The sequence below is a fragment of the Cuculus canorus genome, chromosome 15 (assembly GCF_017976375.1).
Source record: "Cuculus canorus isolate bCucCan1 chromosome 15, bCucCan1.pri, whole genome shotgun sequence".
In the NCBI taxonomy this organism is placed as follows: domain Eukaryota; kingdom Metazoa; phylum Chordata; class Aves; order Cuculiformes; family Cuculidae; genus Cuculus; species Cuculus canorus.
In genome coordinates, this window is record NC_071415.1 from 1,191,018 (window position 1) to 1,208,527 (window position 17,510).

The following is a 17,510-nucleotide window of genomic DNA, read 5'->3' on the forward strand; positions in this document are numbered from 1 at the left end:
GCGAGTCCCGGTAACTTTGAGACCTTGCGGGAGGAGTTGTTTTCTATAGTGAACTCTGCAGGCGTTTGAAGTATTACCCCTGGGAAGATAGGAATTGACTCTTGCACACAAAACCACACATTGGCCAATGCCAAAATCCTTGTCTTGCAGATGTAGAAATCGTTGCTTTGTTTCTCTGATAAAACTGGTTTTAGATGAAAATAGGGATGATCACTCTTAGGCCGTGCTGATTTGAATAGAGAAGAAGCATTCTTTTCTTTCTTTCTTCTGTGTGAAACTTGAAATGAGGAAAAGCAATTCTAGTGTAAATCATGCAAGCGCTATAATTACTATAAATAAGAAAATCCAAGAAGATTCAATCACTGTATAGAATGGTAAAAAAACAAACAAACTCATTTCTTACTTATAATATCTATTGTTAAATAAACTGTGTGCAACAGACAAAAAGGGTGGTCCTTCTTGAATTCATGTACATGGTATTAACACTTAGTGTTTGGGGCTTTTGTTATGAAAATGCTGTTTTCAACATTGTATTTGGACTATGCATGTCTTTTTTTCCATTGTATATAAAGTATTGCTTAAAATTGATATAAATTACTGAAGTTTTTAACATGTATTCTGTTCTTTAAAATCCATGTAAGAATGTTTAAGGTTTTTATTTATTTATATATTTTTCGATCATGTTCTTTGTAAGACATAGCTATGGATTCTCACTCGTTACAGCCAGAGGCAGCGGGTGCAGCAGCGCGAGCCGCAGTGGATGTAGGTAGCGTGTCTGTTAGACGGCGCCCTTCAGCGAATCGTTCCTTGCCCCGGAGGGAGAGGAGAGGGGAACAGTTCCCACCCATGGAATAACCGCAGGCGTTCATCCGTAAGGGTAAACTGGAATAAATTATTGATAGCCGTTGCTTTTTAAAAACTGCATTACTTTAGAGAAGGATCACCAGTGAGAGGGAAATAGAGAGTATGGAGTTCATTCTAGGCTAATTTATTTAGTCTACATTAAAATATGAACCTATTGACTTTAACACTATTTTTCTGCTGTTAACTCTGAGTCTAGATTTGAGGGTTTTCTGTGGAATAAAAAATAAGAAATCATGTACATGTTCCCTTTAATATCCTGTCACCATGCCCTCAGGTGCCTGGGGTTCTTGGCCCTTCCCCTGCCCCCCTCCCCCCCAAAATACTTTCTGGGAGTTACAGAGCCCAGGGAGACTTTCCCAGCGTAGGTTTGAGCTAAAACCACGGACCAGCCTCGCCTGCCGTCTCGCGGCTCCTCCGTGCTGTGCGGCCGGCGGGGGATTTGCTGCAGCAAAGCCCGCGGGAGCTCCGGGCACGCTCTGCTTCTCACATTCGGTTAGCGCTTTCTCCAGCCTCACCTTGGTGTCAGAGGGTGTTGGGGGAGAAGAGCAAGTGATTTATCTCAGCTTTTAGCCCTTTACTGTGAAAACAGCCGAGCACTGGTGCATCCCTTTAACTGCAGAGGGTCTCTGCTTGAGCCCTTCTGGCAAACCTTTCGCTGTTGCACCTTCTCACCACCATTGGCTTCATCTGCCCACGCGATGGTCTTCAAGTTGAGATGTCGAAGCCGGGGGTGAGGGCAGCGAACACCGACCCAAAGCTTGTTCAAAAGAAATCGCTGTAAAAAAAAAACCCAAAAACTGGGAAGCCCTGGTGCTGTTTCTCATGCTGTGTACTTAAAAAAAAAAAGAGGGAAAATACTATATTTGTGATGAAAAAGAGGAAACTTGCAATGTGCTGGTGTTTCTAATAAAAGCTGGTAAAACTGCCTGGGTCGAAGGATGGTTCCACATGGCCGGTGCTGGCGAGGATCAGTGCAGCCCGGCACTCGAGATAACTGCCCTCGCTCTCGCTAATACCTTTAAGTAGAATCCAGTTTAAAAACGTCAGCACCGCCTCTGGATTTGGATAAGCTGGGAGGTGGTGTGTGGCGCTCGGGCTGCGGCTCGCTTGGGTTCCTGCTCCTGGGGAAAAGAGGGGGGGAAAAAAACTGATGGGAAGCAAATACAGGAATATTTTCAGTACAATCTGAAGCATTTTGAGAACGAGGGTGGAGTTAGATCTCCTCATCCTGGCTTGCCCAAGCAGGTGTTTTCCCAGGGAGAGAATGGAAATGCAAAGCCGATCTCAGACAGGAGGAGGGGCTGGGCTTGGTGCCCGGTGGTCTCCGGGGGCTTCGCTCCAGTCTCCTCTGTGGGCAGGGAATTTGGCATAGCTGAAAGGTGGACAGGATTGTGCTTAGATGGAAGAGACGCTGGTGATAAGGAACAGCATCCCAGAAACCCCAGAATTCCTAAGGCAAGAGCGCACTGGAGGTTGGTGCAGGATCACCGAAGGAGTGGCCAAGGCCGCCCCCCTTCCCAGATTCTTGGAGAAAACCAAATTCTTGGAGAAGAAAGTCCTTAAACCCGAACACTGAGCTGCAACAAGTTGGTTTCCTGCTTTTCCCTTTGGCTGCCCGCAGCACACCATGCTCTGCTGCCGGCTGCCCTGACCTTTGCCGATACTGCCACTGAGCGCATCGCTTGCTGCAGACACTCCGGCCGAGGTTCTCCACCTCAGCTGCTCCATGCTGGGCCACGAATCCACGCACAGCCCTCGCGCAGGCGCTCCCCACTCTCGTCTCCCACTCGAATGCAATGGAGCGAAGGGGTGAGGAGGAGCCCCCATCCAGGGGTGCAGCAGGAGCCAAAAAGCTGAGGACAGTAACCCCATCCATCGCTGTGTCTGAAGACAGGAGCGTTCGTACCCACAGCCGCAGCGGCATAAAGCTCCTTCGCCTTGGTGGTGGTGTAAGTGGAAGCAGTTTGTGGCTGACGAGGGGATCTGGGTGTGCACTGGAGGCTGCTCCCAAAGCAAATTCCAGCTGGTTGGTTTGTCTCCCTGCAGTGAAGATCCAGCAGCCGCTGTGGAGATGGAGGAGCACAGCGGAGCGCGCAGGATGCTGTTCAGGGGCCGCCTGGCCTTCCCCACCCTTCCTCTCCACATGCAGGAAGCTAAAATGGGGAGCGGGGTGATCTCTGCCACCCCCCGTGCGCTGCCAGAGCAAAGCACTGGAGAATTGAAATGAGTTTGAGCAGAGGCAGGAGCTGTGCCCTGCGGTCCTCGAGGCTTCCCCAAACGCAAGTGTTTCACAGCAGCTACGAGACCTCTGGAGCAGTGTCAGGATGCTCAGGAGCGCTGTGGGATCTGCTGGAGGCAGCGATGAATGCAGCAGGAGGAGGGAAGTGTTTGAAACAGGCTCAGAAGTCATTTTGGTTTTGGCCACAGCCGAGGGAATGTGAGGGCTGAGGTTGGTTCCAGATGGAAACGCAGCTCAGCGGAAGGGTGCCGGGGCAATGCACAGGCTGGCGCTGGGTTTGTTGTGCCTAATCCATTCCACCCAGCACCGCGGAACCCCCACTGTGTGCAAGCATTTCTCAGACGCAAACCTCCAAAGCAACATGCAGATCAGCGCCGTCCCAAAGAGAAGCTGCGAGCATGAGCGAATCACACACACAGCCTTTCCCGGGAGCTCCCCGAGCTGGGAATCGAGCTGGGAATCGCAGAGCTGGCGGCAGGCAGTCACCGCTCCCTCCTGCGGGGCCTCGTCCCTCTGTCTGGGAGCAGTTGGCACTCACTGAAACGACACCGCCTCAATCTTATTTTTAGCTGTGGTGTTCCTTGAGGCCAAGGTGCTGCTCTCACGCACGTTCCAAATGCGTCTCTCAGTGAAGCAGTTTATTTCCTCTCTTCCCCACCCTATCCAAAACCTCCCTTCAACACCCCAGCCCTGTTGGCCTTGATCTGCGCTCACAGCAGCCCTGGGAGATGAGGGATTTCAGAGGAACAGGAAAACAAGACATTACGGAATTTGTCTGAAGTTGAGCAGGGGAGCCTGGCCAAGGACTGGGACAGGGTGCTGCTTTCCCTCAGCCCCTCCGTGGAGAAGCTGGGAGAGACATAACACACGGAGCTTTGCCGACCAGGGCGAGGGAGGAGATTCCTCCCCTCTGCTCCGCTCTGGTGACACCCCACCTGGAGCCCTGTGTCTGGTTCTGGAGTCCTCAGCACAGGAAGAACATGGAGCTGTTGGAGCAAGTCCAGAGGAGACCATGGAGATGACCCAAGGGCTGGAGCACCTCCTGTACAAGGACAGACAGAGAGTTGGGGTTGTTCAGCCTGGAGAAGAGAAGGCTGCGGGGAGGCCTTAAAGCAGCTTCCAGCAGTGAAAGGGGCTCCAGGAAAGCTGGGGAGGGGCTCTGGATCAGGGAGTGCAGAGACAGGATGAGGGGAATGGTTTTAAGTTGCAAGAGGGGAGATGGACATGACATCTTAGGGAGAAATGTTTTGCTGTGAGGGTGGGGAGGCCCTGGCCCAGGCTGCCCAGAGCAGTGGTGGCTGCCCCATCCCTGGAGGTGTTCAAGGCCAGGTTGGATGGGGCTTGGAGCCCCTGATCCAGTGGGAGGTGTCCCTGCCCATGGCAGAGGGTGGGACTGGATGGGCTTGGAGGTCCCTTCCAACTACAACCATTCTGTGATTCTGACTCCAATAGCACGAGATGGGCTCCCTGCTCCCTCACTGACAGTGAGGTGGTGGGTTTGCAGCCCTGCCTGCCCCTTGCTAACGTGTTCTCAGGGATGAGGAAATACAGAAGAGGTTTGAACCATCTAAACAGGTTTGGAAATGGTGCCTTGGGCTTGGTGTCCATGGTTGCCACCTATGAGGCAGGACACAGAGGAGCCCGAGAGCCCACAGAGCTTCTGGCCTGGGTGAGGGGCTGTTTTGCCGGGCGAGGAAGGACCCGGAGTGGGGAGCAGGGGTGGGAGCTACAGCCAGCAACATGGGATGGGTCCTGGGTGCACTGGGACCTTCACCCATGGCGGCTGCTGAGTGGGGTGGGAAACAGGGAAAGAGGGTACAGTGATGATAGGGATGGGGTGTGCCATGATGAGGCTGTAGGTGCTGCTGAGGGGCTGAGGCTGTGGCTGTGCCACCAGGAGGGGACCATGAGCAGTGATATCAAAAATCATAGAATCATAGAATAGTTTGGGTTGGAAGGGACCTTAAGGCCCATCCAGTTCCACCCCCTGCCATGGGCAGGGACACCTCCCACTGGATCAGGAGCTCTAAGGCCCATTCAACCTGGCCTTGAACACCTCCAGGGATGGGGCAGCCACCACTGCTCTGGGCAACCTGGGCCAGGGCCTCACCACTCTCATGGTGAAGAAATTCCTCCTTATGTCCAGTTTAAATCTGCCCCTCTCCAGTTTATACCCATTGCCCCTCATCCTATCACTCCAAGCCTTTATGAAAAGTCCCTCCCCAGCTTTCTTGTAGCCCCTTCAGGTACTGGAATACCAGGAAATAAACACTGACGAAAATGCTGGCAAATAATCTGAGACCCGTTTTCGAGGTTTAGAACAAGAGCATCCTTTATCAGCCTGGGCAACACGAGGAGTGATCTCCATCCATCGTGTGCAGCGAGACAAGGCCTGGTTACAGAATATATTTTCCTAATCACATGCATGTAGGTAAATTTTCCCAGAAATCTTATGCATATTTTATTACTCCCCAATGTCTAATTTTAATGTTGTTATGAACTTCACAACAGCTGAAACTCTGCAATTGGCTCCAACTCTACCTGATCTTGCATTTGAGAGAGGGCGAGGCTGCACACAGAGGGGATTCCAGCAGCAGACACCTCTGTTCAGCACAGATCACACTGAACACAGATGTTCTCATCGCCAAAGCACGAACTGTGTCTGGAGAAACTGCTTGAAAAGAACATGTCATAAAAACCACGCTCTCAGAGGGACATTCTGTCTGACTTCCAAAGAACACAATTAATTAGATGAAACTAAACTCTACTTTAGCTTAAATCAAAGATACTCCTCATAACAGTAACTCCTTCCCATGTCACTCCTGTTGACACCGAAAATGCCAGCGAATAAACACTCTCAGACTACTTTTGGTGTTTTAGAAATCGAGCATCCTTTATCAGCTGGGGAACATGAGGGGTGATCTCCATCCATCGTGTGCTGAGACAAAGGCTGGGACAGAATATATTTTCCCACTCACACATGGGTAAATTTTCACACAAATTTTATGCATATTCTATTACTCTTCAAGGTCTAATTTTAATGTTATTATGAACTTTACAACAGCCAAATCTCCGCTATTTGGAGCTTTGGCTCCAGCTCTGCCTGACCTTGCATTTGAGAGAGGGAGAGGCTGCAAACAGAGGGGATTCCAGCAGCAGACACCTCTGATCAGCACAGATCATAGAATCATAGAATCACCAGGTTGGAAAGGACCCACTGGATCATCGAGTCCAACCATTCCGAACACTCCCTTAAACCATACCCCTCAGCACTTCATCCACCCGTTCCTTAAACACCTCCAGGGAAGGCGACTCGACCCCCTCCCTGGGCAGCTGTTCCAGTGCCTGATGACTCTTTCTGTGAAGAATTTTTTTCTGATATCCACCCTGACCCTGCCCTGGCAGAGCTTGAGGCCATTCCCCCTTGTCCTGTCCTCTGTCACTGGGGAGAAGAGCCCAACACCCACTTCTGTACAACCTCCTTCCAGGCAGCTGTAGAGAGCAATAAGGTCTCCCCTCAGCCTCCTCCTCTCCAGGCTAAACAACCCCAGCTCCCTCAGCCTCTCTTTGTAGGACTTGTTCTCCAGCCCCTCACCAGCTTCGTTACTCTTCTCTGGACACACTCCAGAGCCTCAGCATCCTTGTGGTGAGGGGCCCAGAACTGAACACAGACGTTCTCATCTCCAGAGAAAGAACAGCGTCTGGAAAAACTGCTTGAGACACCTTTCAGAGGGATATTCTATCTGACTTTCAGACTTGGTTGACACTTGACTCCGCTTTAAATTCCACCACAGCTCCTCCCCCTGTGCCACCAGCCCTGCCGCCATCTTGGGGGCGCGGGCGGGAACAGGGTGGCTGGGGCGCGGGCGCAGTGACGTCATCTTCCCGCGCCCGGCAAGGCGGGGGGTGGTGCGCGCGCAGAACGTCATCGCTCCGCGCCGGTTTGGGGGCAGCAGGCGGCATGGCGGCGGCGGCGGCGGTGCGGAGGGGGTGTGCGCGGGCGGCTCTGCTGCGCCTCGGGGCGGGGCTGGGAGCGACCCCAGGTGAGCGGGGAGAGGCCGCGGGGAACGGGAATAACGGGGGAGAGGGGCGAGTAGGGGCGGCTGCGCTCCTGCTGGGGAACGACGCCGGGGAGAGGCTGCTGAGGGTCCTGGGGCTGCTCAGGCTGGAGAAGAGGAGGCTGAGGGGAGACCTCACGTCTCTCTGCAGCTCCTGGAAAGGAGGTTGGAGCGAGGTGGGTGCTGGGCTCTGCTCCCAAGTGACAGGCTAGAATCACAGAATCACCAGGTTGGAAAAGAACTCTTGGATCATCGAGTCCAACCACTCCTATCTGCCACTGAACCATGTTCCTGAGCACCTCGTCTACCCGTCTTTTAAACTCCTCCAGGGGTGGGGACTCTACCCCGTCCCTGCACAGCCTCTGCCAGGGCCCGATGAACCTTTCTGTGAAAAATTTTTTCCTGATGTCCAGTCTGACCCTCCCCTGGCGCAGCTTGAGGCCATTCCCCCTTGTCCTGTCCCCTGTCACTGGGGAGAAGAGCCCAGCTCCCTCCTCTCCACAACCTCCTTTCAGGCAGTGTAGAGAGTAATAAGATCTCTACTTGGCCTCCTCTTCTCCAGGCTAAACAACTCCAGGTCCCTCAGCCACTCCTCGTAAGACTTGTTCTCCAGGCCCTCCAGCAGCTTCATGGCACCAGAGGAGATTTAGATTGGATATTAGGGGAAATTCCTTCATGGAAAGGATTCTCGGGCCGTGGCAGAGGCTGCCCAGGTCGATGGTGGGATCCCCATCCCTGGAGGGGTTTAACAGACAGGCAGATGAGGTGCTCAGGGGTCGGGTTCAGTGATGGACAGGGATGCCTGGGTTCAAAAATCTCAAAGTCTTTTCCAACCAAACCATTCTGTGGTTCTGTAGGGTCTGTATGGCCTGTCCTGGCTCCTATAGGATGTATCTTATATCCGGGCTCATCTCCTGGTCTATACAAGACATAGACCGTCTCCAGGTTTCCTTCCTGGCTCATACAGGAGGTACAGCATGTCCAAATTCTTTCATAGGCTCACGCTGGGTATGCAGCATGTGCCAGTTCATCCATGGGCTCATATAGGATATATGAGTGTCCCAGTTCATTTGTTGGCTCATAGAGGGTAGATAGTGTGTCCAGGTCAGCCGATGCTGGGCAAGGATCAGAAGGTGATGGTGTTTCTTTTCTCCGCCTCTTTTGGTAGCCTGTATCCTGACCGATGAGCCCAGTGGGTTTGTATTTCCCAGAGGTGAGCTCAGGATTCCACCTTGGAGACCTGGCAGGATCGAGGGCTGAGGAAATCCCAGCTCAGGTCATGGTTACGGGATGTCTTGTGCTGTTGAGGCCATAGTGTGCAGGGCTGGAAGCGTCCTTGTGCGTTATCATTAGTGGAGGCACAGCAGAGGCTTCCTGCCCATCTCCTCTCCCAGTGGTGCACAGCCCGTGCTGCGCTGTCTTTCCTTATCCGTCGTCTGGCTCCGAAGTGGCAGATCTGTAAGTGTTCCCTGTGGTCTGTGGTTTCCCTGTGGGTTATGGAGAGATGACGTGATGGAGGAAATCGTGTGACAAATAGGGTCGCCCTCAGGGCTGAGTTGGCAGATTTATTGTGCCATCGAGTGCCACTTTGGTGTTTCCTGGCAATTCAGTCCTTCCGCCGTGGGAATCCCCAGAGGCTGGTAAGTGTCCGTGTCTGCCGGAGAAGCCGTGTGCCCCGCGGTGTGAGCCGTGCTCCAGCAGAGCCACAGTTCTTTAAACATCTGTTGAGGTCCTTCAGGGGAAAATAAAGTGAGCGGGAGCTGTGTGGGGTGGGAAGAAGGAGGGAGAAGCAGGAGGTGGTGTCCTTCCCCTTGGACATGGGTGGAGATTCCTGGCTGTGGAGACAGCCATCCCTTCCCTTGGCAGTGTGAGGCTGGCAGCACTTCTGGCTCCCGTGATGCTGACGCTGGCGCAGAGCTTTCCAGGAGCTGTGTGGCTGTGAGCAGGGACCCCCGCCTGTCCGGATCCGTTCAGGATCCAGTGCCCAGCCAGAGAGCCCGTTCTAATGAGCTGGAAGCGTCTCCCTGCTAGCGCTCTTCTTTACGGGAGCATCCTCAGCTTGCGACCACACAGCACTCATGCTGTTATGGTAATTTCTGCTGACCTAAATTCTCCCTTTTGTTTTGAGCTGCGCACTGCTTTGTGCTTCATTTCCCACCCTAAATTTCTAACTGGCGTTTGGCTCAGCTACTTACTCCCTGCAGCCCTTTTCCCAGTAGAGACAGTTTCCTAGGAAGGTGATTGGATTTGGAATCACTGAGGCTCCCTGATGCCTGGATTGAAGGGAGGCCCTGAGACCAAGGTCCTTCTCTCTTCAGTCCCAGTGTGCACAGCCACTCTGTGGCTGTATGTGCAGGTCACTTCGGATTCACACAAGCTGGAGGGTCCCTGCCCATGGCAGGGGGTTGGAACTGGATGGTCTTTAAGGTCCCTTCCAACCCAAACCATTACGTTATTCCGTGATCAGCTATTATAAATAGCTGTGGTTTCTAGAATCAGCTGATATTTGTGGGCTGGGGAACTTGTTTTCTAAGGCCTTGATGTCTGGAGATCTGATGATAGAAGTTACCTTGGGGTTAACACCAAGCTGCTGCTGATCTGCTTCTTTTTTGGGTCCTGGAGTCAGGGAGGGAGCAACATTCCCAGTTTTATTTCTGCTGGTTGGGATGTGTGTTTGTGTGCGTACATACAAATGCGGATTTCTCAGTGCATCCTCCACCATCTCGCACAAAATAACCATATGATCTGTCAGCCCTGTGTAAATCTGTAAATAACATGTGTAAAGCCTGGGCTGACTCAGGCCCTTCCTCTCCAAAGCTCGACAGGCTGGGCAGCCACACGATGAGTTCTCCACTGCTTTCCTTTTCTATCAGCCAGGCTGCTCTCTTGGATGAGCCCAACACGGCAGTCGAATAAAAGATGAAGAACGTGTCCTGGATAATGCGGCAGAACTGTTTGTGACGCAGAGAGGGAACAGTTCTCTGTGTAGGAGGTGTTCAGATGCATTCACAACTATTTGTGGGCTCTTCTTTAAGGGCAGAGTGACTGAGGAGTAATTCAAGCTTCTGCCTGGAGAAGTGGATCTTGATTCAAAGCTTTGTGGGAGGAGGAAGAATGAGGACGAACAGCCTCCTTGATCAGTTTCTTGGGATGAGCTGCAGGACCCAGAAGCGCTGTTAAGGCTCAGGGGTTCGCATTCACCTGATCTGGAGCGAATGAGAGCCCAGCCTGATGGTCTGGAGCTGCAAGGCTTGTTCTCAATGGCTGTAGTACCAGCGAGGTGGGCAGAAGGTTGGCAGAACCCTTGTGAAGGGAGCCCGAGACATCCCAAGGGGAGCTGGAGGACAACGGAGAATGTAGTGAAGGGGCTGGGATGTCAGGTTCACTCAAGGGCTGTGAGGAGGTGAAGGCAGGCTCAGGAGGGAGCTGGGCTCTCCCAGCGTGCTGGCTGGCCTGGAGGTCTGTGACTGGGGAAGAGGAGCTGTTTCCAGAGAGGTCACAGTGCCCTGCCGGTCTCCCACCATGCCAGTAGTTCTCAGTTCAGTCTTGGGTAGTTTGTACCCATTCGTTTAACGAAAGGACACCTTGAAAATGTGCCTCTTGCAGGCCTGGGGTGTAGGGTTTGCCTCCTTCCCCTCTTTGATGAAACAGCTGTTGAGCATAGAGGGAGCTGTAGAAAAGCCTGGGCTTCTCGCCACTTCCAGCCACTGTTTATCCAGATTCCCCCCGCTCGGCCCAGGTCATCGTGGTCATTCCTCTGCCTCCCAAGACACCCCTATCCATTATTCTCATTGCGGGGTTGGGGAAGGCCAAGTCTGCTGCTACAAAGGCAGCTGCATGTTCGGATCATAGAATCATGGTGTGGTTTAGATTGGAGAAGACCTTTAAGGTCATTGAGTCCAGCAGCATCCACACCCTCTGGGCTCTTGCTCTGGCACAGGCCACTCTGCTTACAACTCGGGAATCTCACCAAGTAACTGACTTTTGGAATTGCTCTGCAGTGCTGTAAATGGTCTTTCTGTGGGCAGGTTTGGCTTTGCTTCATTCCTTGACAGAGGGAAGACTGTTTGGTCACCTGGGTGCAGTGGAGGGAGAACCAGGAATCCTGGCCCTTAATGGGGCTGGTGCTGTTCCCTGGCTTGTCTCTCCTTTTAGAATCATAGAATAGTTTGAGTTGGAAGGGACTTTAAAGATCATCCAGTTCCAACCCCCGCCATGGGCAGGGGCACATCCCACTGGATCAGGCTGCCCAAGGGCCATCCAACCTGGCCTTGAACCCCTCCAGGGATGGGGCAGCCACCACTGCTCTGGGCAGCCTGGGCCAGGGCCTCACCACTCTCATCATGAAGAAATTCCTCCTTCTGTCCAGTCTAAATCTGCCCCTCTCCAGTTTATACCTATTGCCCCTCATCCTATCACTACAAGCCTTTGTGAACAGCCCCTCCACAGCTTTCTTGTAGCCCCTTCAGGTACTGGAAGCTGCTCTAAGGTCTCCCCGCAGCTTTCTCTTCTCCAGGCTGAACAACCCCAACTCTCTCAGCCTGTCTTCAAATGGAAGGTGCTCCAGCCCTCGCATCGTCTTTGTAGCCTCCTCTGGGCCCATTCCAACAGCTCCATCTCGTTCTTACATTGAGAATTCCAGATCTGAACACAATACTCCAGGTGAGGTCTCCCAAGAGAGGAAAAGAGGGGCAGAATCCCCTCCTCCCTGCTGGCCACGCTGCTTTGGATGCAGCCCAGGACACGGTTGGTTTCTGGGCTGCGAGCACACATTGCGGCTCATGTTGAACTTCTCATCAGTCAGCACCCCAAGGATGTGATCCTTGTGCTTGGACAGTCAAGGGACGAAAATTTATTGCCATAAAGAAGCTGCTTAGCTGGCTGGCAGGGGCCAGGCAGGGCTGGCTGGAGTTGGTCTTAGATATGGGGGTGAGCTGGTTCCTGTCAGTGGGGTGAAGGGAAGCAGGAGAAAATAGATGTTGGTGCCCATTGACCTGCCTGTTGCTGTTCATATGGTATCCGGAGAGGCTGCATGTGCAGCAGGAACATCTCTGGGAGGTGCCAGCTGCTGTGCATGCACCGGATTTTGTTTTCACTGGCAGTGATATTGCAGTCGAAGCGTTGCCTTTGATCTTTGTCTTGGGCAGGTAACATCAATGAAAGCTGCAGCCTGCCTGTTCCTCAATGGTTAATTTGTAGTGAAAGCTTCTCGTTGTCCTCTGCTGGCTAGGATTTTAATTCAGAAGAGACAGTCTAAAGTAGCAGGTTGCCTCTCTTGAGCAGTGAGGGCAGTGCCTGCGAGGCTTGGTGGGTGTTTGATCGTAAGGGAACCTCTGTCTTGCTTGGACAACGTAAACCCACAGGACTGCCTAAGTGGGACCCCTAAAGAGTGCTCCTTGTGCTTTACACTCAAATACTTGCATTGTGTCTTCTAGCAAAAGGAGGAGCGTGTCTCCAAAGACAAGTACTCCGTCACTGGAGCCTCCGGTACAGTGTTCCCGCCACCAGCGTTTCTGCTGTGCGGACATACAGCACACAGACGGCGGAGAGCAAGGAAGAAGAGCCCCTGCACACCATCATCAGCGACACAGAGAACGTGAAAGGTGGGCACGGACACAGCTGTCTTGTGGGAGCACTCTTGGGGTGCAAGCTCTGCCCTGACGATGTGGGTGAGCCCTCTGTGGTAGTGTTTCTGCCTCTGGAGGAGCTGCGGGTACTGCTCGCTGCACTTTGAATCTGTATTGCACTGTCGCCTCCCCAAAAGTGGAACTGCTAAATCAGAATGGCCCTTACTGAGAAATGAGGCTATCAAGTTGGATCTGCGGGCTTAGCCAGGCAATTGATGGTCATGCTAATGTGCAGAGGCTCCACGGGCGCTGGAATTCACCTAAGAAGAGACCTTCTGTCCCAAAAGCGAGTGTGCCTGCCCAGGTCATTGCAGTGGAACGTGGCGGTCTAATTGTGGTGTCAGCCTTCTAGTCAGAATGAATTGCTTTGCACATCTCCAGGGAGAAATGCTGTAAAGCAAAGTCACGTGAGTTATTCAAGCACAGAAATAGCATCTTAACTCCGTGCTCCTATGGCTTTTTGGGCAGATCCCTTGGAGCCTACCAGGCTGTGAAGCCCTGGTGGGATGGATGCACTGCTCCTGCTGCTGCTCACGCCCCGCTTCGCCCCTGTCACCGAGGCATGTGTCCTGCCTCCAGCAAGGTGTGGCAGAGCTGCTGTGTTACCCGTGGCTTCCCCCATGTCCCTTTAGGTTTCTCTGGTGCCTCTACCAGCAGAAATGCTATTTTTAAAAGGCCAAGAATGGTCTTTCAGCTGAGATGTTTTATAGCGTTGTTCATTCTAAGGTAAATTCTCTTCCTGGGCACAGCTCCCAGCATAGGTGGCTGTACATGTGCTCTCCCCTGCAGGCTCCACAGAGGCATTTCAGAATGAGCATTTTTCTGCTTCTGGCTCGGAGTATTGTTTGGGCATGAGAAATGCCACCCAGCTGTAGAAGCTCTTGAAGCAGGGCATGTGCAGATGGTTCCCTTGAAAATCAACTCAAGGAAGAGTTTGGAAGGCAGGCTATAAACCACAGGAGGCACTCGAGAGAGCGGTAGGGATTGCCTACACTTTAGGAACAAGGGGAACCACCTTTCCCTTCTCCTTTACCACTGCTCTGCAGCCCAGAGTGGTGACCATGAGCTGGGACTGAAGGCTTTGACTGCCTCCAGGTCTGTATGCCTGGAGTCGAGGTACAGAGGCCATGGGTCTCCTTGGCAACGCGTGCTCTTAGAGGTGTGTGAACAACACCTTTGTTGTCATCTTATGGGAGGCCACAGCTACCTGTGTCCCATCCTGCTTCCGGCTTTGGCTCCTGGGAAGCACGTGATGAGACTGCCATTTTGCCTGCTTTCCAGAGAGGACCCTGGAGAGGTGCCCTGAAGGAATGTCTGTGGTTTTATTCCAGGTGCAGCCTCTAAACATGAGTTTCAGGCTGAAACGAAGAAACTGCTGGATATTGTTGCCCGTTCCTTGTACTCAGAGAAGGAGGTAAGGCACCCATGGCTTGCTCGTAGCTTTTATGTTGGCAAAGCCTTGTCTTGGGTGGGGAGGCCCTGGCCCACGTTGCCCAGAGCGGTGGTGGCAGCCCCATCCCTGGAGGTGTTCAAGGCCAGGTTGGACAGGGCTTGGATCAACCTGATCCAGTGGGAGGTGTCTCTGCCCATGGCAGGGGGTGGAACTGGATCGGCTTTGAGTTTCCTTCCAACCCAAACCATTCCATGATTCTCTGATATAACTGAGCTGGAAGAATACCTTGTCTGCTTCGCAGCAAGTCCTGTGCTGTTCGCATGCCATACTTTCCTGAATGGAGATCTTTTTTTCATTGAAAACATGATTTCTAAACAATTTGTGAGCGTGGTTGGGTGACTCTGTGAGCCTCAAAGCCTCTGTGCTTGAATAGAGGTCAGAGAAACTGTTCGCCTGGCAGATGATAGGGGAATGCAGTCCTTTTTCTAGCGAGCTGGGAATCAGTTTATGAGGAGGCAGTGAGTTCCCAGGTCTCTGGGAGTAGTGTCGAAGGCCAGGCTGCACTGTCAGGTTGTGTCTCGTCCCCAGGTATTTATCCGGGAGCTGATCTCCAACAGCAGCGATGCACTGGAGAAACTGCGTCATCGGCTGATGGCAGAAGGGAAGGCCTTGCCAGAGATGGAGATCCATCTGCAGACAGACAGTGGAAAAGGAACCATCACAATCCAGGTACCTCCATTTGGTGACAGGAGAGTGTTGTTCCTGATGCTCTTATCCCTAGCCTCTGTCCCGTGAAGGATCACTGGAAGCTGAGTGGCAGTGCAGTCCCGTCATTCCCCAGCTTAGGCTCTGGTTCACAAGACTTTAACCTCAGGATTTGATGAGAAACCACAAATTTATCTACTCCCCACTTGTTCCCATAGGAAAATTTGCTACTCTTTCCCTCCCTACTAGGACCTACCCGAAGCTTTTCTCCCAAGTACCTTCTTTGGTGCACTTCCCAGGCTGTGTGTGCCTTTCTCACTACTGGAAAAGCTGGGAGTCTGGTTTCACCCTGACATTTGGAAAGGAATTCTGTCGCCTCCTGAAGTCTGAGGTGTAGCCCCACAGACCTTCCCTCTCACCTCAGTCACAGGGAGATGCTGGAGTGGTGAGAAGAACCTTCCCTTACTGTGTCTCCTCCTGCTCCAGGACAGTCCAAGTCCAGCTAATGCTGCGGCTCTGCCCAAACGTATGGGTGGGACTGTAAATTGTGGCGGTACTGTAGCCCTTCTCTGTCCTTCTTTCTGCAGCCCTGGTTTTGATTATTCCTATAGGTGACAAAATGCTTAGGAGGAGGGGATGGATCCGTGTGAGCCTCCTCACCTGTGGGACTCAGTGTGGTAAGGGAAGGTGGAGCTGGTCCTTCTCTCTGCACTTCGATTGCTCTTGTTCGTGGCTGTTGGTCAGAGTGGAAGTCTGAGGCTCAGTTCTGGTGTTTTCTTAGTAAAGAAAGCAAATTAGTAACTTTCCTCGTAGAAAGTGAAGGTGTAGCTGAGGATTGTCCTCAGGAGAGCGGAGGATGAGGCAGACGGCAGTGTGAGTGCAGGCTGACCTGAGCAGGTCCTGGGAGGTGTGGGACAAAGCACACACTCTGATACTTGTCACCTGGGACAACAGCTGCTGGGGCTGCTCAGTGGTTTTATACTCCTGTTTCTCTGCAGAACGAGCAGCTGTGGTTGCTGTGGGGAAGTTAGTGAGCGTCAATGGGCAGCACCATCGTCAACTCAAAGAGTCTCAAACCGTAATGCGGTGACTCTGCTGCTCCTGTTGCACCCAACTCTTGCATTTTTCTGACTTCTGTGTGACACCAGCTCTTGAGTGAGCTCTCAGTTAGCCCCAAGTAGGGTGTCATTCCTGTCTTGCTCTCCTCTTTCCTATTCAAGGTCGTAGTGGGTGCGTAGCCTCCAGCTCCATCAAGACATTCTTACAGCTCATGCCCTGTAACAGTGGAAGCTGTCCTCTGTTTGGCAGTTTGGTTGAGAGACCTGTTTGCCCCCATCGCAGATAGGGAGTGTTTGACGTCATACCCAATTAGACGTGTTAGGGATTTGCCTTTTTATAACCCCCTGCCTGGCTGCCTGTGCATCTCTAATGCGACTAAATGAGTCTTAACTAGGAGGCTTTTAACTGCAGCAACACTGCGCTCTGAGAAGGGGGAGAGAGCAGCACTGCTTCAATCCCTTCTAATAGGTTTGCCTTCTCAGTAGTACCTAAAGCTCCTTACCTCCAGTGAGGGGTTTATTTATAACCTTGCGAAGAAACGTACTGCGTATAACGATTGCTTTGAATGAGCCTCATTCAGAACATTTCCCAGCCTTTCAGGAATTCAGAGGTGCCAAAAAACCTGCAAGGATTGAGATAGAGGTGGACCTGCTCCTTAGTCGCTGTTTTGTTTTCTGTACTCGCTAGGACACACCAAAACAGCAGCAGCAGCAGATCCCTCCTGTGCGATCTTGTAGCAGTGATCACCCCGGTATTTTCTAGAAGGGTCCTGTTGTCTCACTCCGTGTCCTCAGATCTTCACACTGCTCTTGATCCTGGGATCTGCTTGATCTGTCCCCTTCCAAACCCTGGAGCATCTCTTTGTGTCTCACCAGTTCAGAAAAGGCGAGTCCGTAGTGGGTGATGGCCTCGTTCCAGGCATGTTTCTGGTGGGGATGATCCATCTCTGGCAAAGGACCGTGTTCAGCTCTGATAAGTGACTGCAGTTCTGCTCATTTCTCTGCCAGGACTGAATTCCAGTCAGAAGCACAGCAAGGCTCGGAATTATGATGGGATGTCCTCGTTCAGGGACATCCTACCTAAGCTCTGCCAAGTGCTGTGTCTGCTGAGAGGGGAGCATTCACCATAGTCTGCCAGATTACACCGCCTCAGTTCCTTCACCAAAGTCCTGTTGTTTTAGTGAATTCCTTGCTTTCCTCCACCCCTTTGAAAACCGCCTCGTTCCGTTTCTAGGACAGCTCCACCTGGTAGAAGCCACCGCCTGCAAGGTCAGATCCCTTAAGAAAATCCACTTGAAAATGTGTGGAGTGTGTTTTCAGTGAGGGCAGAGCTGCAAAGCTCTGCAGTTCTGCATGCTAAGGCTTTACAGGCGTGGCTTTGGTCCGTCTTGAGGAGGGAACAGAGAGCCCCTTGCAGACCCCAGAGCCCTGTGACCGCCGAGCTCTCCTTCTACACCTGCCCGAGGGTCCTGGTGGCTGTCGAGGGTGGCCACAGCGGTGCAGTCGGTGTTGCTGCTATGCAGCTCTGCATCTGAGCTCGAGGGCTGGAGCCGTGCTCCTCGCTGC

General features: G+C 52.5%; 1 protein-coding gene across 1 annotated transcript in view; it reads left to right on the forward strand.

Annotated features, from left to right (window-relative positions):
* Positions 1 to 7,008: 7,008 nt before the first annotated feature.
* Positions 7,009 to 17,510, forward strand: part of TRAP1 (TNF receptor associated protein 1) — a 29,440-nt gene continuing 18,938 nt past the window's right edge. The window contains exons 1-4 of the mRNA XM_054080800.1: positions 7,009 to 7,146; positions 12,597 to 12,764; positions 14,120 to 14,202; positions 14,770 to 14,910. Of these exons, the coding sequence (XP_053936775.1) occupies positions 7,065 to 7,146; positions 12,597 to 12,764; positions 14,120 to 14,202; positions 14,770 to 14,910 (474 nt within the window). The 5' untranslated portion in view covers positions 7,009 to 7,064. The remainder of the gene's footprint in view (positions 7,147 to 12,596; positions 12,765 to 14,119; positions 14,203 to 14,769; positions 14,911 to 17,510) is intronic.